The following is a 24,954-nucleotide window of genomic DNA, read 5'->3' on the forward strand; positions in this document are numbered from 1 at the left end:
TCCTTTCCTTTCTGTCCATCCGGAGAAAGTTGTTTTAAGAACGCATCCTTCTTTCCTGCCCAAGGTGGTTACAGCCTTTCACATCGGGCAGTCCATCACCTTGCCCACCTTCTTTCTGCCTCCGCATCCCTCGGAAGAGGAAGAGAGGCTCTACCGTCTGGACCCAAAGCGTGTGCTCTCCTTCTACCTTGATCGCACACGTCAGTTTCGGGTGGAGGACCAGCTCTTTGTTGGTTACGTGGGTGTGAAGAAGGGACGGGCGGTGCACAAACGGACCGTCTCTCGGTGGGTCGTGTTGTGCATCAAGGTCTGTTACTCCTTGGCTAGAAAGGAGCCCCCTGTTGGGCTAAGGGCCATTCCACTCGGGCCACGGCGGCTACTACTGCCCTGGGTCGGGGAGCCCCCTTGCGCGACATCTGTCAGGCAGCTACGTGGGCCTCGCTGCACACGTTTGCTAGACACTACTGCCTGGACCGCCAAGTCTGGAGAGATGGCTTTTTCGGCCATTCAGTTCTCGAGGACTTTCTGGTGTGATCTTGGTTCGCAGACCCACCACCGGGGTTGGTATTGCTGGGGTATCTATTCTATGGTAAGGAATCTAACACTAACCTGTTTCTTTCATATGCACAAGTTACTTACCTTCGGTAACGATAAATCTGTAAGAAACAGTAGTTAGTGTTAGATTCCTTACTGCCCCACCCATCCTCCCCGTTCTGCGAACCGATATCTAGGGTTAAGCTATTTTCCTTGGAGGGCTCTAGTTATATGGCACCAGTGTCGGTCTCTGGCATGGCTCTGCTTTCCTGGCGCGGAAAGCTATGTACAAGAACTGACGTCAGTGCCCGAGGGCAGCGTCTAAGTACTCAGACGACGTCATCCCGACGACCACGACGCAGACGACGGACGCGGAGCTGCAGACGACGCCTACCGACGCGCAGGGGTACTGCTACGCAAAACTTTCCGGATCCAGTCTGATGCCTGGGGATATTCTAAGGTAAGGAATCTAACACGAACTACTGTTTCTTACAGATATATTGTTACCGAAGGTAAGTAACTTGTGCAACACAGGAGAACTGCAGGAGCAGAGTTTTTCCCTCAACCTGCCCAGCCTCATCTGACTAGCAAAGCATTAAGACAACTTATTCAACTAGGCTCACTCATTTCTGTTCTTTGTAGGCAGTGCAGTTGTCCATTTCCAAGCCTGGCAAGACAGACTCAGCTTTTCATTCTCCAATATTCCACCCTAGACGGTTAATCGAAATACGTGTTATGTACCTATTCTGAAATAGTAAGACTACATTCATTACAAGCAGTGTTTAAAAACAGATTTTTCTAAAGTAGAAAATTGTGACAAAATTATGATATTTGGGATTAAAATATTGATGGCCACATGTAGAAGTGGAAGATGTTTGCAGTAGTACTTATAAAAAAGATGCAATTAACAGAAAGATGAAATAGAGCCTTGGAACCTGAAAATTAGGTTCTTCTAATGTTAATGATAATTAATCAAATATACCAATTATTCTCCTTGTACTCGTCTGCACAGTTCATTGATCAGTTTTATTTTTAGATCTGCCCTCTTGTTTCCTTTTTTTTTTAAAAATATTTTTATTGAAAATGTTCATACATTTTTACCCCCCCCTCTCCCACCTCCCCCGAAGGACAGTTTTCCTTTGAGTTCGGGCCTGAGGCAATCCATACATTTTGCATAACAGACTTCGTTTGCACAATTCACAGTTATTGATAAACAATATGTAATATGTAAGACATGTATATTGAGAATAAAAAACGAACTAAAATAAGAAAAAGAGAGAAAGAGAAAAAAAGAAGAAGAAAAAAATAAGAATGGGAGGGAGAGAAGCTGTTGTCAAGTTGAAACAATATTCATGTAAAGTTATAATCTGTGCATTCCAAGAACACAATAGTATCTGGTTAGTCTTAACCCACCCCTTCCCTCCATGTGTTAATTGGAGCCCATATTTGTTGACCCATTGCTCTCCCTTTTTTTCCCCGCCTAGCATAAATTGAGTTCTCTAAGTTGCGGCTGTGCAATAGCCTAGCTACCCATTGCTGTAACAGAGGTGGTGTTTTATCTTTCCAGGCTGTCGCAATGCATAGGCGATAAACTGCCATTGCTACGAATATAAAATATTCATGATTACGACAAGAGTCATCGCATGTGACCCCTAGCATGACCAGTTCTGGGGTTAGCTTAATTTGCAATTTAAGTGTTTTATCCAAGAATACCTCCATAGATTCTATCAGTGGTCGTAAGGCTGGGCAGGCAACAAACATATGCATTATATCGCCCTCATTACTATCACACCTGGGGCATGTTATTCCCTGTGTTCCCCCCCATTGAGCTATTTTAGCAGGTGTATAGTACAGCGTATACAAAGTTTTATAGTGCTGTGCTTGCAAAGCTGAGGAGCATAGAATTTCATAGCCATACTTTAGTGATTTCCCAAACAACCCCCGCTCTATCCCCGTTCTGTTAATCCATTTCAGTTCTACCTTCTCCAAATCATCATCTCTATTGTTAATCAGCTCTGTATACAATCTTCCAATTGTGCATCCTTGCCCCTCCTCGATGACCTGCAATATTATATTGTGTTCAAAACCCCTCTCTCCCCCTGTCTTGCCTGCGAGGAAGCTTCTTACTTGTAAATATTTGAAAAAGCTTCTTGAGTTCATTCCAAACTTCCCTTGCAGTACTGAGAATTGGTAAATACCCTCAGGGCCTATAAGGTCCCCCACGTTCCTAATCCCGAGCCTTACCCACTCCCCAAAAGTTGAGTCTCCGAATATTTCCTGTGGTAATGTGTGCCCTCTTGTTTCCTATTCTTTACAATGTACATAAAGTAGGCTATTTCTCCACCCAGAGGCTTTCGCCTTATGCTATTGGTTTTTAGGGTTTAATTCCACCTCCTATGGAGTGCTAGTACTGGCATGCATGTACAATTATTTTACATTTCAAAAGTACACAGTCATCACGCATGAAATTATTGTATGGATTCTTTCATATGATGAATGCAATCATTTAATTTTCATTTTTTTTTTTTAACTTCAGCAGCCTTTGTTTTAAAAGAAAGTTTGAGCCAGAACTGAAAATACAAGCCAGGCCTAATGGCCTTGCCAATGCTTGTTACAGCTAGTTGATGTAGGGTTAAATGGCAAAGCGCGCATCTGCCAAGCTATAAGCAGTATGCAAATACATATTTGGATTGTTTTATTAGAGGCATAGAGGTACATTCGGGGCTCTCACTGCCCTTCGTGAACTGTTCATTCAAAGTGTTGCAATAATAGTAAAAACTTTGCACTTAATGAGAATTTTCACAAATCTGGTACTGAATTTGTTGTCTTTTTTTGTAGGTTTACTTCATGCCTAGCCTTTTTTAACATCCTGAGCGAGTTGAATGACTATGCAGGACAGCGGGAAGTGGTAGCGGAAGAAATTGGGCACAGAGTATTCGGTGAACTGATGAGATATTCGCAAGACCTGAAATCGGAAAGGAAAGCGGTAATGCTTAAGATTGGAATACTGTATTTTTCCTAAAAGTCTCATTTGTTGCTCTGCAAGCGAAGAACTTTTAATGCTATCTCTTAGTCATATCCACTTTAAATAAGCAATAGGAATGTTTCCTATGAATTTTCCTTACCTTCTTGTTTGCAAGAAGCAGACCTGCCATGTACTGCAGTTAACTAACATGGACACCTCTGGCTCTTAATGTGCTTGTCACTGTGATAAAATATCCACTTCTGAGAGGACTCGGACCTTTGACTGCCTCTAAAACACTTGCTAATGTTCCCTACGAAGCACTTTGATATCCTTTATGAGAAATCGCTGTAGTCGCATTTACTTGAAAGGTGCTTCTCAAGGGGCTGTAGGTACTTCAGTCTGTTTGTTCTTGACCTGTTAAGTAGTTTGTTGAAGGTGACTCAGCGGTTGTGTTTGCAAAGTTAAGTGTGGAGCATCATATGGCTCCTGCTGTAACTTGTGTGGGAGACCTGTTAGCTAAAGATTAACACTCCCACTTAAAATGACTTTTGTATGTAGTCCCAAGGTTTATCGGATTTGAAGGGTCTCGTATGTTAGAATATTACTTGGGTGATTCTGTGTATATGCACTCCTTGCTGCCCTTCCTCTCCAGGGACACAGGCATTTGTGACTTACTCAGCTAAAACTTTATTGTGGCTCTGTATGATATCAGAAGCTGGTTCCCAAGTTTACTGGGTAGTAGCCAAACTTGAGCAAAAAATTCGACTGAAATAATGCCTACTGATGTGACTAGATAGGTGAGCAAAGGACAGGAAAATATTCGAATTAGCAAAGTTTATACAATAATCATCTGTTAGTCAGCACCAAGATCCCGCGGGGTGAACGTGCGTTTTACAAAAATACACGTTTTAATGTTATATAGAGTAACACATGCCTCGCCTACGGAGATGACAAACTGGCCCGCCACTATGCTGCACTTTACAGTGATGCAAATTTGGTGGCTATTTACTCTTCCCTTTTCCACCAAACCTAGTATTTCCATTGCCATGCATGGAGTGGGTTAGAGAGACGATGTTCTGGTTTGCTAAGCGTATCCACTTTGAAAAGAGAGTCTACCCGGACTCCTAGTTAGACCTCCGCCAAGGAGAGAACGTCTGCAAAAAGACCTCAACAGAATGTGATTGGATCCCCCAACACATCCCAGTCCTGATCAACACTACGTGTATGGGCCTGATGGCTCTCCCCCCATCCCCCCCCCCCCCCGATTGGATTCCTATCTGGATGCATTGTAGAATGCACTGCATTTTGACGATTAGTTTCATCCAACATTGATACAGTTTAAAAGGGCATTGGAAACCTTTGTTTGATGTGGTTTTCCTTCTGATATCCTTTAGATAATTTGATTGCCCAATGTCATTTAGTTTAGGTATTGCTTAATATAACGTGTGTTAAATAGAATATGGAATTACCAATCTGCTAAGAAATGCTTTGGGTTGATTTTGAAATCAGGTGGAAACAAGTAAAACAGCTGATTTATTTAAGATGATGGGCTTCTCATATTCATCCCGGTCTGTGGGAACTTGAATAATTATGCAATGTGCTACTAATCTAGACACAGGCAAACTGGTTATTCGAGTGGGATCCACTTTGGTGTAATCTCTTTTGATATATGGGGATATTTAAGAGAAAAGTACACCTCTAATAATGAAATGAAAATTATTTTTGTTAAGCACTCAATTGCACGGCGGCGTCCTGGCGCTGCTATTGCACAAAAGGTTATAGAACAGAAAAGAAGTCTTAACTTGTTAACGAAAATTGCAGGTAAGAGCTTTCATAAAGAAGACTCCTCATCGATTTCAAATTTAAAGTGAGGCTGTTCCAATGTTTGGTGGTGCATGTGATAAAGCTTCGACCGACCCAGGAGGACCATCTCACTTTGGGAACAACAATTTTCTTAGCTGCGGTAGAGCACAGCATCCTAGAAGGGGTGCACCAAGTGAAATTACGCTTTAGGTACTCTGGGCCAAAGCCGTGAAGAGCTTTGAAGGCAATGCAGAGGACCTTAAACTCAATACGCTTTCTAATTGGTAGCCAGATTAACGAATGCCGGTGAGGCTGATTGGCAGCCTAGGGATCCCTAGTAGCAGATGGGCTGCTGCATTCTGCAATATCTGAAGTTTGCTGAGGAGTCTTTGTTGCACGCTCAAGTATGAAATAACAACAAAATAACACCCATAGGCACGAGACGGTGTTTGTTTATTGTTAAGTCCTACGGTGCGCCAAAGGAAAATTCGAAGTGTGACCCAACTTTAGGAAGTGGATTGGTGTTGCCTCTGAGCCCACATGGAGCATGAATGTGGATCTTTCGAAGTTCAGCTTTACTGGGCCAGCAGACAAGCGGAGTTTCTGGCCTGCTGTGGGTATACTGCCATTGCTAGTGAAAGTACGGAACAGTACAATCATAGATTAATCATACTTGGGGTGGGGGAATAAAAGAAGTGTTACTTTTGCAGATGAAATACTCTTGCCCCTCTAAACCGCAATACCTCCTTCTCAACGATGATGGAAATAGTATATACACAGATTCTTATGTGAACTTAAACCACATGGATTTATGGTCCAGGAACTCAAAATCGATCCATATAACCTGAAAAGTGGATTTTCCTCCTTCTTTTCCATTAAAACGGATACATTAATATCTAGTGGTTAATCTTTCAAACACAGTGGTAGAAGTAAATACTGTGGAACTCTACGCCTCTGTAAAAGGATATTTGGTAAAGACCCCCACCTAGTCCTGTACTTTTTCAATGTCCTTTGTTAGAAGATCTCAGTTCTCCGAGCCGTATGTACTCAAGGATATTTTACCAGCATGCATACATACATACATACATAATGATCGTATGCTGAATAATCATCGAAGCAGGATATGTTCAACAGAAAAAAAACCTCAAATGTTTACAAAAAAAAGTAAATACCTTTTTATGATTTTTCAAAGAACACAATAATAACATACAGCACTGTAGTTAAATAGAAGATTTAACAAGTCAACGGCAAGGTCTTACCAGCCCTTTGCCCAAATAAGAAACAGAGGTCTTTAATGATGACACTTGCAGCTTAGTTCCATCAGTCCTAACTATTTCCCCACATCCTTATACGGGATGCCCCAGCTTAAAAAAAAGAGTTTCACTTCCTATTGCCCCAAGAGAGCGTTTTTATCTGCCAGGAAGCAATTTCTGCTGCCACGAAGAACATGAAGAAGAAATCTGAAAATGTTTTCTCAGCGAGTGCCTGCTCCTGTGCTGGAATTCACTTCTTGGTGACCTCAGACTTACCTCCAGCACCTGACAGTAAGGAAAGCACTAAAGACCCATGTGTTTGAATAATATTGGTGGTTCTCAGAATAACATCAGCACCCTAGTGCCTTTGGGTTTTTGGTGCCTTATAAATTTGAATTTTATTTGGAGAGGACAACCCCACTGTCTCTCCCTCTGGTTAATGGTTTTTTTGATTAAAGGGGACTGTCGGGCTTCAGTTGAATAGTCTCATCTTGACCCTGGATTAGAGCCATCAGCTCTGAGACCAAACCCCATGGCATTCCTACACTTTGCAAGCAAGAGTGCCAGGACCACAAACCCGCTTTTATATTTAACTTTTCTAGGCCGATCGAAAAAGCTGAGCCTTGGGACTAAGCAATTCGGGTTTGCCCGTACTGTCGGAGGTTTCTTTAGATCCTTGTTCCCAGCAGTACAATAGAATGGGACTCCGGCACACACTTCGGGTCTAAATCTGTGCCATCTGAAAGAAACAGGTTAGTATTAGATTCCTTACCTTAGAATATCCCCAGGCGTCAGTCTGGATCCGGAAACTTTTGCGTAGCAGTACCCCTGCGCGTCGGTAGGCGTCGTCTGCAGGCGTCTCCTGCGGCTCCGCGTCCATCGTCGGCGTCGTGCGCCGTGATGACGTCGCTGGAGTATATAGACGCCGCCTCCGCGCGCTGACGTCAGTTCTTTGTTCTTCTTTTTTCCGCGCCAGTTAGCGCAGATCCGAAGAGCAGTACTCCGGTCTTTGACCAAAGTTTTTGAATCTTTCTGTTACTCTTAAGGTGCCGGTAGGATGCCCGGTTTTAAGAATTGTGACGGCTGTGACCGCATGATGTCGGTCACGGACCATCACCGACTCTGCCTCCGGTGCCTGGGCCCGGACCACGACGTGGACGCCTGCGTCGATTGCCGGGCCTTGACGAATAAAGCTAGACTGGAGCGGTCCCGCAAGCTACTCGAGCTCCGGGTGTCGGCCCCGCGTCGAGAGCGGTCCCGGTCCGGACGGAGGTCTAGGGAGCAATCGAGGGAGCGGTCGCGGAGCCGTCACGAGCGCTCCGGGAGTCGTCACCATTCCTCTGGTTCCTCAGGTAGGAAGCACAAGAAGTCGGGGCGTCGTCATCGTACCCCCGACTCCCCCCGACGCTCGCGCGATGCGGCCGGGGGTTCGGGTGGCCCCGCGGCTCCGCGTGAGTCGCCGACGCGGCCTGCTCCATACCCTGCGGTCCCTGGGCAGGGCGCGTCGCCCGAGGAGATAGACGTTCCTCATGGCCATGAGGGCACTGTCTCCTCCGACGGGGCCTACGGCGCCTGCGGGCCCGGTGGTCCCGTCTGGGGGCCCTAGCGGTTCGGGTGCTCCTGCCTCGACGCCGTCGGGTGCTCCGGCTCTGATGTCGCCGACGGCTCCGGCCCCGGCGCCGCAGGGACCTTCAGGGTCGACGCCGGCTGGTCAACCGGCCTCTCCGGCGCCGATTCCATCGGGGCAACCCACGGCGCCGCCCCCGCGCGGCGCCGGGTCTCCGGCGCCGGCTCCGGGCGGCGCCGCCCCCATTCCCTCTCCGACTCCGGACACGGAGTCGAACCAGCGTCGCCCGACGCAGAGTCCGACGCCGATGGGGCCTGTTGACCCCGGGGAGCCGGTCTACATTGTTGACTCCGAATATGGTGAGGATGTAGATTGTGGAGAGGAGTGGGAGGGGTCTGAGGACCCTCTGACCCGCGAGTGTCAGTACGACGTGGACTGGACAGGTGACTTGGGTGACGCCAGTGGTCTGGATGACTCTCCCAACCCTGGCTTTGTCTCGCCTCCTACCGTGGCTACGGAGGAGGGGGCAGCTTATTCAGTGGTGTTGATGAGGGCTGCCAAGGCCTTACACCTTGAGCTCCCCGTCGCGGCCGTGAGGACTAACATCCTCACTGAGGTACTCAAACCGCAGTCATGCCCACAGGAGCCACTGCTGCCGTTCAATGAGGCCTTAACTGACGTTCTTTTGGGCACGTGGTCCAGGCCCGCTTCAGGTTCGCCTGTTGATAGGAACGTGGCCAGACGCCACCGTCCGTGTACGGATGACCCAAAGTTCTTGTCCACCCATCCCACCCCTGAGAGCCTGGTGATCCAGGCCTCGACTTCCCAGACCGCATTCCCGTCGGCCCCGCCCGACCGGGAATCTAAGAGGTACGACCAGTATGGTAAGAAGGTCTTTTCGTCCCTGAGTCTGGGACTGCGGTCTTGCAACACCGCGTGCCTCTTAGGCCGCTACACCCACTCTCTGTGGGATACGGTCGCGGAACTGCTGCCTGAATGCCCGCTGGAGGTACGGGCTAAGCTCGGCAAGGCTATGATTGAAGGCCGAGACGCAGCAAGATACTCCATAAGGTGTGGTTTTGATACGACCGACTCACTGGGCAGGGCGATGTCCACGACGGTGGCGATTCGTCGCCACGCCTGGCTGAGATCCGCCAATTTTTCGGCAGATGTCCAGACTGCATTGATGGACATGCCGTTTGATGGCAGTCGCCTGTTTGGCGACAAAGCGGACCACGCCCTGGAACGCTTCAAGGACTCCAGGGTCACGGCCAAGTCCTTGGGTCTCTCGACCCAGCGCCAGCAAACGGGTTCGTTTCGCTCCTTTCGTGGCCACGGAAGGGGCGGTCCCACACGTGCTGCCAGCCACGCGCCGCAACAGACTTCTCAATGCGGCAGCGGCCGTGGGAACCGCCATGGTGGCGGTCGGGGACAGCGGCGAGGTCAGACCACGCCTCCCCCCGCAGCATCCGCCTCTAAATCGTCCTAGTCCATGCTTTCAGGCCCATGTGACGCCGGTGGGCGGCAGGGTTCGCCATCACCTCTCCCACTGGCGCACAATAACATCGGACAGGTGGGTGCTGCAGCTCGTCCGAAGGGACTACTCCCTCCCCTTCGAGACCACTCCTCCAGCCATGCCACCGCAGAACCACTGTGTGTCGGGGGACCACTTGACACTTCTGCAGGAGGAAGTTACGGCCCTCTTGGCCAAGGGGGCCATCGAGCGAGTTCCTGGGCCAGAAGTAGGATGTGGTTGCTATTCCCACTACTTTCTGGTACCCAAGAAGGACAAAGGGGGCCTACGTCCTATCTTGGACCTAAGGAACGTCAACGGCTTCCTCCGGAAGGAGAAGTTCAAGATGTTGACATTGGCTCAGGTCTTGGCTGCTCTAGACCCGCAAGACTGGATGGTAGCGTTGGACTTGCAGGATGCGTATTTCACATCCCCGTCCTGCCGGCCCACCGGCGTTACCTGCGGTTCACGGTAGGCCAGGAGCATTTTCAGTTTATCGTGCTCCCCTTCGGCCTTACCAGCGCCCCACGGGTGTTCACAAAGGTGATGGCGGTGGTCGCAGCCCATCTGCGCAGATCAGGGATTTCAGTCTTCCCCTATCTAGACGACTGGTTGTTAAAGGCGGGCTCGCCCCAGACAGTCGTCCACCACCTTCAGATGACGGCGGACCTCCTGCATGGGCTGGGGTTTTCCATCAATGTGCCGAAATCACACCTGTGTCCCTCCCAAAAGCTCCTTTTCATCGGAGCGGTTCTCGACTCGGCGCAGTTTCGGGTCTATCCACTGGAACGGCGGGTCCAGGATATACAGGCTTTGATTCCCATCTTCCAGCCGTTATCCCGGGTTTCGGTCAGGTTGACGCTGCGGCTACTGGGGCTGATGGCTTCCTGCATCCTTCTGGTGCATCACGCCCGGTGGCGGATGCGGGCTCTGCAGTGGGACCTGAAGTTTCAGTGGGCCCAGCATCAGGGCAACTTGTCCGACCATGTCTTGATCTCGGAGGGCACTGCGAGACAACTGCAGTGGTGGCTTACGGACCGCGATTGGGTCAGAGGCAGACCCCTCTCCCTTCCCCAGCCGGAGCATGTTGTTGTGACGGACGCGTCCCTCCAGGGCTGGGGTGGCCACTTGGGAGAGGCAGAGATCAGAGGCATCTGGTCTCCGGCGGAGTCCCGGCTCCATATCAACCTGTTGGAGCTACGGGCGATTCGTCTAGTACTGAAAATTCCTCCCCTTTGTCAACGGGAGTGTAGTGCAGGTGTTCACGGACAACACCACCGCCATGTGGTACTGCAACAAACAAGGCGGGGTGGGGTCGTGGACCCTTTGCCAGGAGGCCCTGCGTCTCTGGTAATGGCTGGAACGTCAGGGTGTGACTCTGACGGTTCAACACCTGGCCGGTTCTCTGAACGTCAGGGCGGACGAACTCAGCCGTCGGTGCTCGATGGATCACGAATGGCGTCTGAACTCGGACGTGGCGCAAGGCCTCTTTCAGCAATGGGGAGAGCCTTGGTTAGATCTATTCGCCACCGAAGAGAACGCGCAATGTCATCAGTTCTGCGCGTTGGAGTTTCCAAGACGGCACTCGCACGGCGACGCCTTTCGGCGCGGGTGGAGTTGCGGTCTGTTATACGCCTTTCCGCCTATACCACTTCTGCCCAGAGTGCTGAAGAAGATCAGGCGCGACCGGGCCCAAGTCGTCCTTGTGGCTCCGGACTGGGCTCGAAGGTACTGGTATCCCGAGCTACTCAGCATGTCGGTCGGTCCCCCGATCCGCCTGCCCCTTCGGGAGGACCTTCTGTCGCAGCAGCAGGGGACGGTCCTCCACCCGAACTTGTCCAGCCTCCACCTCCATGCGTGGAGATTGAGCGGCGACAGTTGAGGCCATTCGACTTGCCTCCTGAAGTCTGTGATGTGATTCTGGCAGCCAGGCGTCCCTCCACGAAGTCGGTATACGCCTGCCGGTGGAACAGATTTGTGGCATGGTGCACAGCAAAGGCTGTGGATCCTCTTTCTGCCCCTCTTTCCGAGGTTCTCCTCTTCCTTCTCTCTCTTGCCCAGCAGGGCTCTGCTCTGGGCACTATCAAGGGTTACCTTTCTGCCCTTTCGGCCTTTCTGAGGCTGCCTGATCAACCTTCTTTGTTCAAGTTCCCTATTGTAACAAGATTCTTGAAGGGCATCACACACATGTATCCACCTGTCCCGTTTGTGATGCCTCAGTGGGACTTGAACCTGGTTCTGACCTTCTTGATGTGTGCTCCCTTTCAGCCACTTCATTCCTGTCCTCTCCGTCTCCTGACTTTAAAGACGGCCTTCCTGGTTGCCATCACCTCTGCCAGGAGAGTGAGTGAGCTCCAGGCTCTTTCTGTCAAACCTCCCTTTCTGTCCGTTCATCCAGACAAGGTGGTTTTGAGAACTAGACCTTCTTTCCTGCCCAAAGTTGTCTCTGCTTTTCACATCGGGCAGTCCATCACCCTCCCCTCCTTCTTCCCGCCTCCGCATCCTTCAAAGGATGAAGAGCGGCTCCATCGTCTGGACCCAAAACGTGCGCTTTCATTTTATATGGATCGCACACGCCAGTTCCGGGTGGATGACCAACTGTTTGTTGGCTACGTAGGTGCGAAGAAGGGACGGGCGGTACAAAAACGGACCATCTGTCTGTGGGTCGTTCTGTGCATCAAAGCGTGCTACTCTTTGGCTCGGAAGGAGCCTCCTGTTGGGCTGAGGGCCCATTCCACTCGGGCCACGGCGGCTGCTACTGCCCTGGGCCAGGGAGTCCCTTTGCAGGACATTTGCCGGGCGGCTACGTGGGCCTCGCTGCACACTTTTGCGAGGCACTACTGCCTGGACAGTCAAGTCCGGAGGGATGGCTTCTTTGGCCGTTCGGTCCTCCAGGACTTCCTGGTGTAGAATTGTATCGGTTCGCAGACCCACCACCGGGGTTGGTATTGCTGGGGTATCTATTCTAAGGTAAGGAATCTAATACTAACCTGTTTCTTTCAGATGAACAAGTTACTTACCTTCGGTAACGATATATCTGTAAGAAACAGTAGTTAGTATTGGATTCCTTACCGCCCCGCCCATCCTCCCCGTTCTGCGAACTGATACCTAGGGTTAAGGACATCCCTTTCAGGGCCCTAGTTTCAAATGGCACCAGTGTTGGTTCTCACATGGCTCTGCGTGTTCTGGCGCGGAAAAGCTATGTACAAAGAACTGACGTCAGCGCGCGGAGGCGGCGTCTATATACTCCAGCGACGTCATCACGGCGCACGACGCCGACGACGGACGCGGAGCCGCAGGAGACGCCTGCAGACGACGCCTACCGACGCGCAGGGGTACTGCTACGCAAAAGTTTCCGGATCCAGACTGACGCCTGGGGATATTCTAAGGTAAGGAATCTAATACTAACTACTGTTTCTTACAGATATATCGTTACCGAAGGTAAGTAACTTGTTCAACAACCCAGGTGTGACTGTATATTCTGCAAAGGCCGGTTGGGCTCGAGTAGATCTGTTTAAATAATGGACCTGCATCTGATTGAAGGGCACCACAGAAATTTAGCCTGCTATCAATTTCCATTCCCCATCTATCAAATACGTCCCCAACATCTCGGAACGGCACATCCCTCACTCTGCCTATATGTCCTGTTACAGCACATACAAAGGGTGATCTGAAAGATAGGAAAAAAAGAAGTGAGAAATGGAGTAATCATAGATGTAAAAGGACCTGCAAGACTGAGTTAAGGAGGCAGGAAGCCTAGGGTACTGGAAGAAAGAGCCATGAGGTAGATTTGCAACTAGACAACTTTGGTATAAGCCAACTGTAGGAAAGTGCCCTTTTGTGTATGGTCACCCCCCACTTCTTGCTCCAAATGCTGATGGATATGAGACTGTAGTGCCTGTGCTGTCTCCCAAAACTGTTATGTTCGACTTGGCATGGTTATCCCAAATTGGCAAAGACTTCACCCCCTTATAAGCCCCTTGTATATGGTACCAGGGTTAACCAGGGCATAAGTGCTAAAGGGCTCCCCAGGGTTGCAGCACGGTTTTGTGTCCCACTGGGCGACCCACGCAAACTACTGATAGCAGCCTGCCATTGCAGACTGCAGGAGCAGTGCAAACTGCTCAAACTAGACTGGACCCGCTCCAAGTGCGGCACAGTCAAAGGCCCTGCCTATATTGTCAGGCACCCCTAAGGTAGGCCTCCTCAGCCCAGGAAGCAAGATGTATTATATTAAAGGTGTAGACATCTAAGCACAAGCCTATATGTCCCTTTAATGGCGTTCCCAGTTGGAAACTACTTTGTGTTAGCAGCCCATTGGATAACATGGGCTGCCAACTGGGCATTCGAGATTTAGCAGCTCCATTATGGTACCGCTAAACGATGTCCTATTTGGTATCAAACAGGGTACTTTCACAATCGTGACACGATGCTTGTGCCCTGGGTGACGTGGCATGCACCCAGGTAGCGACCCTCCTTGTTGCCTCAGCTTTAACGGTTCTCTGGCTGACCAGCCTGTGCTGTCCTGTGTCTGTTGCCAAGACAGGATTCTGACCTCCTGCCAGGCAATGTGATCACTCCCAGGAATCAGGAACAAAGGCTTGGTCAGGAAGGTCACACCTCCCAAGCAGGTTAGTGAATTGGCACATCAAGGCGGTGTGCTTCAAAGGCTGCACTGCCTCTGATATGCATCTGGGCTGTGCCCCTGTGGAGGACACAGCCCTCCTCTTGCCCTAGGCATTCTTGCACCCAGACAAGGTGGAAAATTTGATATGTAGGATGTGTACACACTCTGGAAGGCTGGCCATGCCTCTAGGGTGGGCATCCTGATCTGTACACCTAAAATATAAATCTGCCATCTTTAGGAGGGCAGAAATAGTGGGTTCTAGGTAGGAAAGAGTTAATGGACCCCCTGACACCAGAACCTCAGATCTGAACAACTTCCTTCAAGGAAGGACCAAGAGACGACCTGTGCCACCTACAACAGGACTTCGCCCACATCACCTAAGCAAAAGAGGGATACTCAGTCCCTGTGAAAACAGACTTGGAATTGTGTTAATGACCATTGTCCTTGGCTAAAACCCGGCACTGTGGAAGCCAGAAAGAACCCCCCCCCCGTCTCCCCTGGACTAGTAGCACTAGCCCCCTGCAAACTGCAGGTAAACACACTTGATCCAAAGAATCGCTGGCAACCAGGCCATCCGTGGGATTGAATAAATCCAGGTGGCCAGTGCATTGTAGGAGTTCTCATTTTGCCCCCAAGTTTCAAGCCGCTACGTCACTCGTCCGGCCCCAGTGAAGTTCCAGAAGCTTTTCACTGTGCTTACTGCTGCCAAGGCTTGTTGGGCACCAATCCGGTGACCGACCACCACACAGGGAACACCGTGCAACCATCATGTGAGGTCAGCAGCTGTGTATCTGTTGTATGTTTGCATGCTGTTTCTTGCAGCACTGTGTAAGGGGTAAAATCCGCACCAGCTTGTTATGTTATGTTATGTTATGTTAAATTAATTTATTAAGCGCGCTAACACCATTAGGTTCCTTGGCGCTGTACGGAGGGAGCAGGGAGGAGAGACAGAAAATAACATAACAGAGGGTAACAACTAATTATACGCTTCAGTGAAGAGGTGCGTTTTAAGGGAGGATCTGAATCTAGAGTAGGGGGAGGACAACCTAAGAGGAAGAGGTAAAGAGTTCCAAAAAGACGGGGCTAAAAATGAAAACCTAAGGCCACCGTGTTTCTTCCGCTTGAATCTAGGGACAGACAGTAGAGCCATATGAGATGACCGGAGGGTGCGGGAAGGAACATACTGATGAAGCAAGGAAGAGATGAAGGAGGGGCTATGACCAGTGAGGGATTTGGAAATAATGCAACCAAGCTTAAATTTACAGCGGGCAGAAACCGGAAGCCAGTGGAGACTTTTTAGAAGAGGTTGAACATGTTGATCTCTGGACTGATGATATATCAGGCGGGCAGCCTGATTTTGGATCAGCTGAAGTCTCCTGAGTTGGTATGCAGGAATGCCTACGTATAGTGCATTTGCGTAGTCAAGCCTAGACATGACTAACGCAAGCAAGGCCAAAATAAGGGCGTCGGTGGTAAGTAGGCGAGAGATTTTGCGTATTTTCCTGAGCTGGAAGTGGCTGGAGGAAACTACAGCGCTGATCTGGGGTGTCATAGATAGGTCGTTACTAATGACAACTCCCAGACTTTTTGCTGAGCTGACGGGACAGGGGGGGGCTGCCAAGACTGGCAGGCCAAAAGGAAGAGTGCCAGGGATTGGAGGGTCCCCCGACAAGCACCAGCTCGGTCTTGTCGGGGTTAAGTTTCAGATGGTTTGTGCCCATCCAATCGCTGATAAAACAGAGGGTATTTTGGAAAGTGGAGATGGATTCATCCCCAGAATCAATAGTGAAGACCAGTTGAATGTCATCCGCGTAATTAAACGCGGAGACATTAAATCGACGGAGGGAATGGATTAACGGGGCCAGGTATAAATTAAAAAGAAGAGGGGATAAAGAAGAGCCTTGTGGGACACCACAAGTCAACTCGACTTGAGAAGCAGAAAACTGGGACAGCCTGACAGCTTGATGGCGATGGGTCAGGAAAGAGCGCACCCAGTCCAGGGCGGTGCCCTGGATGCCAGCCTCTCTGACACGGTCGACCAAAATATCGTGGTCGACCGTGTCAAAGGCGGCCGACAGGTCCAGAAGGACCAGAGCCTGACAGGTGTTAGAGTCGGCGCCCCTGCGTAGTTCGTCCATCACAGAGAGGATGACTGCTTCTGTGGAATGCGCGGGTCTAAACCCAGCCTGCTGGGGGTCCAAGACACAAGAATCTTCTACAAATGAGGTAAGGGTTTGGGTAACATGGGACTCCAGGACTTTACTAAGGAAGGGAAGGAGAGAGATTGGGCGATAGTTGCTCATGATGGACGGATCAGCCGTGGGTTTTTTCAGAATAGCGACCACCTCTGCCCGTTTGAAGGATCCCGGGACCACCCCCGTGGTCAGAGAGTTGTTTAAAAGGGCTAGAGGGGGATCCGGGCAGAAAGTGAGAGCTTCTCGCAGGGCAGACGGGGGGCAACAGTCGCTGGGAGAACCAGAAGAAACTTTGAGCAAGAGGGAAAGAAAATTATCTTTTGAAATGAGGGGGAACTGGGTTAGGGTATGAGTGTGGTGAAGATAGGGGGCTGGGGGGGGAAGAGGCAGATGAGGCATGAGCAGAAATGCTGGTTTTGATTATAACAATTTTGTCCACGAAGAATTGATTCAGGGAATCACACAGAGGCTGGGAGGGGAGGGGAGCAATGGTGACTCTCGCCGGGTTAGATAATTCCTCAACAATAGAGAAAATATCTTTGGACTTGTTGGTGGAGTTCAAGATCTTGTTGGAAAAATAGCTGGATTTAGCCCGGGCTATAGCAGACTTGTATTCCCTCAGTTGAGAGGAGAAGACAGCTTTTGTCTGGGGGGTATATTCTCGACGCCAGCGTCTTTCGGCCTGACGGAGGCTGAGTTTCAGTGCCTTGAGTTCCTCGGTGAACCACCTATGGGCGTCGTGACTACGCCGCGTCTTGACAGGTTTTAAAGGTGCCACCGAATCAGCGGCGGAGACAAGCCATTGGGTGAGGTTATCGGACTGAGAGTCAATGGAGATAGTCGGTCCCGTGATAGAAGGGGCAGATGAGCTCAGGAGGGAGGTAAATTTATTAAGGTCAGCCTTGTTCCAATTACGTGCCAGAAAATTGGATTCTCGGATAATATTGACCGGGGGGGGCTTGGCAAGGGAAAAGGTGATAAGTAGATGGTCAGACCAAAGACAGGGGAGGACAAGGGGAATGGAGATGTCTAAGGAAGAAGTCCATACTTGGTCTAGGATATGACCTTTGACGTGCGTGGGTATGTGTATATGTTGGGTACAATTGAGGCCCAGCATAAGGTCAGAAAAGGCAAGTGAGTCAGAAGTTTCATGAGGGTCCGATGGCCAATAATTAAAGTCACCGAGGACCAGAACATTGGTGTTATTGATGGTCAGCTGCGAAATAAGCTCACCAAACTGAACTGAAAAGTTAGGCATAGGTTGGGGAGGGCGATAAACTAGGACACATATGAGAGAGGACCCAGGTTGCTCCAGCCTGAGTACCAAACAGTCAGTCATAGGGATGCTTGAAATAGACACAGGGGAAAACCGAATTGGGTGCCTAATGATGGCTGCGACCCCGCCGCCCACTTTGCCAGAGGGGCGGTTGGCTTGCAGTATGTAGTATCCCGGGGGAATGGCCGCCAGGATGTCAGGGGAGGAATCATCTGTGAGCCAGGTCTCGGACAGGAACAGGATGTCGGGCTGTTCCGACCCTAAGAGATAGAAAATGTCAGATTGATGACTGACCAGAGACCGAGTATTAAGGTACATCACAGATAAGGGGGAGTTAAGGGCAGGTCCCGAGGTGGAAGAACGGGACTTGCCTGCCAGGTCCGAGGGCCTGTGAATGGGAGATGGAAGAATGATCTCAGGGAAAGTTTTCCTAGGTGCTTAACAGTTTTCCTACAGCGTGCTTAACAGAGGGCTCGGGGGAAGGGAGTACGGAATTGTGAAGAGAAAAGATAAATGAACGGGGATATATGAGGCAGGGGGCAGAATGATATGCCCCATGCCCCGGCCTGCCGCGGACGGGCGCAGACGGGCTTAACTCAGGCGCAACTCCGGCGCGCCTACGTCGCGCCCGCTGCGCTCGTCCGCTGCGCTGACACATATTGGCCGTTTAAATAGGGGCGGGACGAGGGTGGAGTGTCAGGGAAGCTTCATGCAGATTGAAGCTTGTCTCCTGTTGAGACCAGTGACAGCCAGAATAACTCTGCTTTCGGATTCCACAGGCTTGGTAAAATTTATCTGACTTTTGTGGCCTGGTACTGGGGCCCGCATGACCTTAACCCTGTAAGGTTCCCTGTAGCTCAACATGCATGTGACAGATTGTCACAAGTGGTTTTTGCCATTGACTGCATTATTATCTTATCTATGTATTTTACTTTACGGATTTAATATTTCTTCAAAAATCTATGAGTCCAGTTAATTGTATGCTATTCTGCTCGTTTTGGTGTCCAGATTAAGACATAAATACTCTTATTTTTATAAATTGGTGTCAGGTTTTTCTCGGTCATCTCAATTACTTATTGTCCATGTTGGTACTCTGAAATGCTTTACACATGTTCCTTTAGTAAAGCCTGACAGCTCAATCCTGCTAGAATGGCAAGGAGCAAAGGATTTATTAGTGTGAATCCAAGGGCCATGTTTGGGGTATTGTGATATTATTACATGATAAGGGTACCCAGACACACCACAAAATATTCCACTTTCGTACAACATCAGTGTTAGCCGTGGGCTCCCAAGAAAAACTTTGGGCCCCTGCACTTATGAATTGTTAAACACTGCGCCTGATCCGTTCCTCAATAACAGCTTTTTGTTACAGCATTTTCAGTGTTGTATGACTGCTTAACAGTGCTTTGTATGTCACAAGGAGATGGGTATGGAGTGAAGAGGGAGAAAGGTGCAGTAAAAGATATTAACAGGTGTGGCCGTCTAAAATCTGTATATGGATCAGACCGCCCAGACTGAAGCATTATCAAATTTTGCAATATGCGTCAGTTATAAAAATAGCAATGCTAAAAGTTTGAGGCCATATTTCAGGTTCCATCTACTTTTGTAAGTGGGGATAGTAAGATTTAAAACTTTATAAATCAATAAATAAAGCAATACTTTAGCATCAATCTACGCTTACAGCCAAACGTGACCTCCTCCTTTAATCCAGTCACCGACCCCTCCTGCTTTCCTTCTCAAGACCTCTTCTTCCATGAAGTGCAAATGTTGCAGAGAGGATGCTAAGGTAATAAAGGAATTTCGAACAAATGTATAACCTGGTAAAATAATTGATTCCGGGTATGGAGTATCCCCAAAGGCTCTTTCCATCCACGATTTGACACTGGATTGTATATTAAAGGTGGTGTCCTGCTTTGCAATTTCAGTTAAAAGTTGTGAAGTCTTACCAATGTTGTGTGTACCCGAATCTTGAGGGCTATGCAGGTATTACACCTCCCTCTGGTATTATAGCGCCCTCTGGTTTCTTTATCACACACTGCGCTTCTGGGGTAAAATTGAGGATGTCTGAATGTTGGGCAGAAAAAGCATCCCAGAGGGGGGGACAGAATAAGGGTATTGACTGTACGGGTTAAAACTTACTTCTAGGTACCTTACTTCACGCAGCGGTGGTGGTGCCCTGCTGACACCCTTGAAGGTAAGGAGTGTCTTGCTCATGGTGCTAGACAATCTATTCGCCTGTGCCACTTACAGAAAATGTTGGGTTTGCATTGCTGAATTGGATTACGCGTGGGGATGCCTAGACTGATTAATTAGTGTGTAATTAGCTTAAGTATAGCAGTCTGCTCTTTTATCTGGCCTGTGACTAGTAATCTTATTTAGTTTAATGTGATTGTTGCAATTAAAATGTGTCTCTTTGCCTCGCAGCATCTCCAAGAGGGGCGGAAAGCGCAGCAGTATCTGGACATGTGTTGGAAACAGATGGACACCGTGAGTTGAGTTTAGAGTTTTAAGCTTGTACCAGTGAATCTTTGATTTCAAGATCTTCCTGCAGATTTTTGTTCACCTGCTGTGCATCGAGTTAAAAATGGGTCTGCTGTACGCTGTGACGTCTTTCCACCAGGCCGACCCCTAGAACGACCAAAAAAATCCTGCAGTCTCAGCATAGTCTCAGACTGATTTTTGTTGCAAATGTATGGACTTGTGTAATGCAAGGGACCCCAAGCATGTAAAGCAAACAGGCTTTCATGCCCCTTGTGACGCAGCGTATCTAACCCGGAAGCGATAGTTCCTGATCAGTATTTATATGAAATAAAAGGCACTTTAGAAGAAGCAAGAGTCCAGGAGCTTACATTTCAAACCGTTTGCGTTATATGAGTTTGCCCAAGTAGTAAACGAAAATGTTGACATTGCTGCCATTCTGTGTATAGACGTAAATGTCTCTTTTGCTGCCTTTGGATGAATTCGTGTCTATGGCCCTGTGACTGCCAGGGGCACACATCTCATTGCTCAATTCACACAGCTCTTAATACACGTCACTCGCTCTTTGATCCCAATAAAATCTGATCTCTGTATTATGAGGGAATTGTCATATGACCTTTGACGCGGATGCCATCACAGGAAATGTATCAGTATAGTTAAGAATCTTGCTGTACGAGCAAGATCGGACCGCGCGAAAAAGATATGGGGCAGGGAGAGCAGGTGTGCAATCCTGTATTATACAAAACCGGCACAACCGTCCGTCACAAAACCAGCGCAAAAATGGCGAACAGTTCTTCAAGCCTCCCTTGCCGCGGTGGAACTGGAGCTATGCAAACCTCCAGAACACATTACCTGAAACGCAGGGGGGACAAGTTTGGCGGCCTCTCTTGTGTTACAGCTAAAATCACAAGAAGCAAGCAGCAGGGCAAGCCTCCTTAACAAACAAGCATTGGCAAAGCCAATCAGTCTAGCCTTTCACATAGCTACAGTAACTCAAATAATTACCAGATGTCCTTTTCGAGTCAGAAGAAACAGTGTGAAGCCTTTAGCAGAAGGCACTCAGGTCTGAACAGTGATCTGCCCAGGGTCTCACTGTTTCAGGGTAACCCTGCCTCTGGACCTGGGCACTCTGTACTCCATCTTGTTACTTGGTGTGTGGTAGAATCCAATTGGTGTGCTTCCTGTGAACATGCGACATTGTACAGAACATCTAAAAGCAGCAGCAGGGATGCAGTGAAGGCCTTAGATGTCCAAACCCAGTACCACTGCACCTGCTGCAATCTAGATGTGATTATGGGTAGCTTTTTAGTAATACTGAACAGCCACAAAGAGCATTAAATACAACGATAGAGTGTGGTTGAACATTTTTAGTTGTAATATGTAGTGCAATTATTGTTGATTAAGATCCATTCTCCTTATACATCAGTTCCCCCACACACTTTTTTCAAGTGAATCTTCAAAACCTTGAAGGATATTGCAAATTATTTTTCTCAAAAATGTGTTTATTAAGTAGTTTATTACATTTTATTTGGATTTCATTTTTTCTTTGATAATTTTCTGCATAACTACTTTCAAACAATTGAAAAAAAGAGGCATGTCCGTATTCACTAATAATCAGCCGCAAGTAAAAGTAATCGTAAAAGGTAACAAAGCCTTCCATGTGAATTTTAAAATGCGAACAGCTAATCAAAATTCATTAATACGCCTCTCTTGCCAAAAAAACTGCTTCTTGCTGTCTCTGTGTCATAAGATTTCAGTAGTAATTGTAAATCATATGTAATCATACTTTTAAAAGGATTAGGAGATTTTCCAATGAAATCGAAGGACTTGGTTTGTCAGTTTTTAATTAGGTCATTCTTTTTGAGGTAGATTTACAAAGAACCAGATATTGCAATCAGTTTGATCAGGTTGGTACTAAAATATCGTGTGTATTAGTCGATGTTCGATGACAGGGCCGGTGTTAGGGTGGTGCGACCGGTGAGGCTGCACTGGGTGCCGACCAGGAGGGGAGGAGGCACTGACCATATGGGGGGCTGTGTTTAGCAATAACTTCAGATTTGAAAGCACATGCTGCAGAGTTCCTTGTGTGTCCAGCTTTCAGGCAGCAATAAAAATGTCAAGATAACTCTTGTGATTAATGTTCCTGCTAGAAGAAAGAGCTCGGACATTTATTGTCTAGGGGCAGTTTTGGGTCGCCATAAAGTAGTGCAGAGGTTTAATATGCATGCTGCAAAGAACAGATCTTAATTTTATATTGATAGTTGAGTGGATTAGTAAAGCTGGGGAGAGAACATAAACTGGCAGAGCTGCCGATTTTGGAATTAGGGAACCGGGTTCGAGTCTCGAAGTTGGCTCAACAGCTTGTGATTTCTGGGTAAATCACTTAATCTGCCTGTGCCTGCAAAAAATGTATGTGTCCTTGTGTAGTGTAACCGGTGCTCATGTAAAGCACTCCAATACCTTCGGGTCAATTTTGCGCTCTATAAAACTGTAAAAAAAAACAACAAAAAACAGGCTTTCCAGCGCTTTAAAACTAATTAAATTTATGTGAGAAAAGGGCTATGGAGAGATGAGGGGCACTTTTTCCGGGTGATAGGGAATCAGGTCATGAGGGAGGGGAGGTGTGGGGAGGGACACGCCAAAAAAAGATTGTCGCACTCGGCGCCACCAACACTAAAGCCGGCCCTGTTCAATGTGGCATATGGCATTGCTGAACTCACTTTAACACCGGGAGCATGCAAAACCAGAAGCATAGTGTAGCCACTATAAGCAATATTTAATTTGCTTACATACTTGGCAACTGTTGCCATCCATGAATCCGGTAATATATTTTGAGTCATCCAGGTCAAGGTGGAAATTCTTAGAAACCCTAATTATGGATAATCATAGACTCTTTCTAACCTGACTGCTTCCGCATACCTGCAAGTGCATTGTTTGTCACAGCACCAGTTTTGTGAAGACTTAATAGCTAATTGATTTGGCTTATTATAGACCTTGGGATTGCAAGTAAATGTTAATCTTTCTTATCCAGTCAACATAACAAAGTCACCCATAAGCATCATAAAACAAAGCGACCTATGCCGCTGGTGTCGTGCGCAAATGCTCCCCATCAACATCCTCTTCACACCTTTCATACACAGATATCGCAGACCTTCTAAGGAACTATGGATCTGCAATGTTTGATAAGCTGATCCCGACCAGTGCAGGATCAGGGAGCTAAATATCATACCACAGTAGAATAGGTTGCAACCCAAGCAATCTTCTAGATATTCAAGCAGTCTTCTAGATATGCACATGCCTCCTTAATGACTGTAGAGCCACTGCTAAACACAGTCTGGAGATCTCTGACCTGATTATCAGCAATAAACTAGACCTCATGTTTCTTACTGAGACTTGGCATAAGCATGCTTCACAGCCCTGGGCTTACTTGTGCCCCCAGGCCCCCGTCTCGTATGCCCTACTTGGGAAATCAGGTTGCTGTCTCACGATGTGACCTACTTGGGAAATCAGGTTGCTGTCTGACGATTACCCACAATGACTCCTTTCAGACCAAAAATAGAAAATGAGATTCTGATCCTTCAAATGTCTTTCAGTGGAAGCTAAAACATCTTGCTCATTGGGGAGACCATAATGACGCCTGTGTCAAACCGCTAGACTCAATCCTACTTTACCGCTCCCTCACATGAGAAAGGAGTCTTTCTTGATCTTCAGATTGCCCATTATTTGACAATGGTAGATCTTCATACCCAAGTTGACTGGTCCGATTACTTCCTGTCCCTCACATTGTCTAAACTGATAATCAAAGGACAACAGGGAAAGCACAAACAATGAGTGAGGGAATATAAAGACATCAACCTAGCCTCCTACTTCAACAAAGTATCCTGAACTCTAGGCATTCAAACAACTCAAGTGGTCTTTAGCATGGCAGATCTTTAGACTGAACCTCACTATGATCAGGAAGGAGAGCATCCCGTCAAATAAACTAAAACAACTCAAAACCAAGTAATCTGCAAGATTACTATTGAAACAACTGAATATGGAGACGTAAATCCATGACACTGTGGCAGGGACCTGGCATCTAAATCCATTGATTGAGAGCCTACAAAACTTAGATCCAACACACAATGCATAAAAAAATCTTTGAGGCCACAGCTTTCTTTGTACTATTGAAAATCAATATTGCAAAAAATAATACAAATTAGCTGATTTACTTTGTCAAACAATCTGTAAATTTAGCAACCAATGCCATGCCTAATAATAGCTCTGAGATCAATTTGGAGAAAGTTGCCCTATTTTGCAAAGAGAAAATGGACAGGACTGAAAACTCCCTTGCCTTGACCCAATCTTCCCCTAAAATCTCTGATTCAAGATCAAAATACTTGTCCATTTAGACAGAATTCAGAGAAATCTGACAATTGGATGTTCACAGTATCATTGCAAAATTAAGATCTTGAATACACTTCTTTAACCCCATACCTGAATCAGCATGACTGTACTGGTGTTCTGGGTCAACCTGATAGGCAAGTATTTTTCTCAGTGCTCTGTTAGGTGTAGCCTCAAAGTAGGCCAAGTCACTCCACTTCCGAAAAAACAGATACTGACTCAAAACATCTACCATCTAATATCTACTCTCCCATTCCTACCCAAAGCCGTTGAAAGCAGCAAATATGAGTCGATGAAAACTACCTTCTTGATAACTTCCAATCAGGGTTTAAGGCGAGCTGCAGCACAGAGATTGCAATG

General features: G+C 47.9%; 1 protein-coding gene across 2 annotated transcripts in view; it reads left to right on the forward strand.

Moving 5' to 3' along the window:
* The window catches only part of FNBP1L (formin binding protein 1 like), a 688,366-nt gene that overhangs the window by 305,534 nt on the left and 357,878 nt on the right, over window positions 1-24,954 (forward strand). For both annotated transcript variants that reach the window (XM_078668213.1, XM_078668214.1), the window contains exons 4-5: window positions 3,373-3,520; window positions 20,158-20,220. In XM_078668213.1, coding sequence (XP_078524339.1) covers window positions 3,373-3,520; window positions 20,158-20,220 — 211 coding nt within the window. The remainder of the gene's footprint in view (window positions 1-3,372; window positions 3,521-20,157; window positions 20,221-24,954) is intronic.

The sequence above is a fragment of the Lissotriton helveticus genome, chromosome 1_2, assembly GCF_964261635.1.
Source record: "Lissotriton helveticus chromosome 1_2, aLisHel1.1, whole genome shotgun sequence".
In the NCBI taxonomy this organism is placed as follows: domain Eukaryota; kingdom Metazoa; phylum Chordata; class Amphibia; order Caudata; family Salamandridae; genus Lissotriton; species Lissotriton helveticus.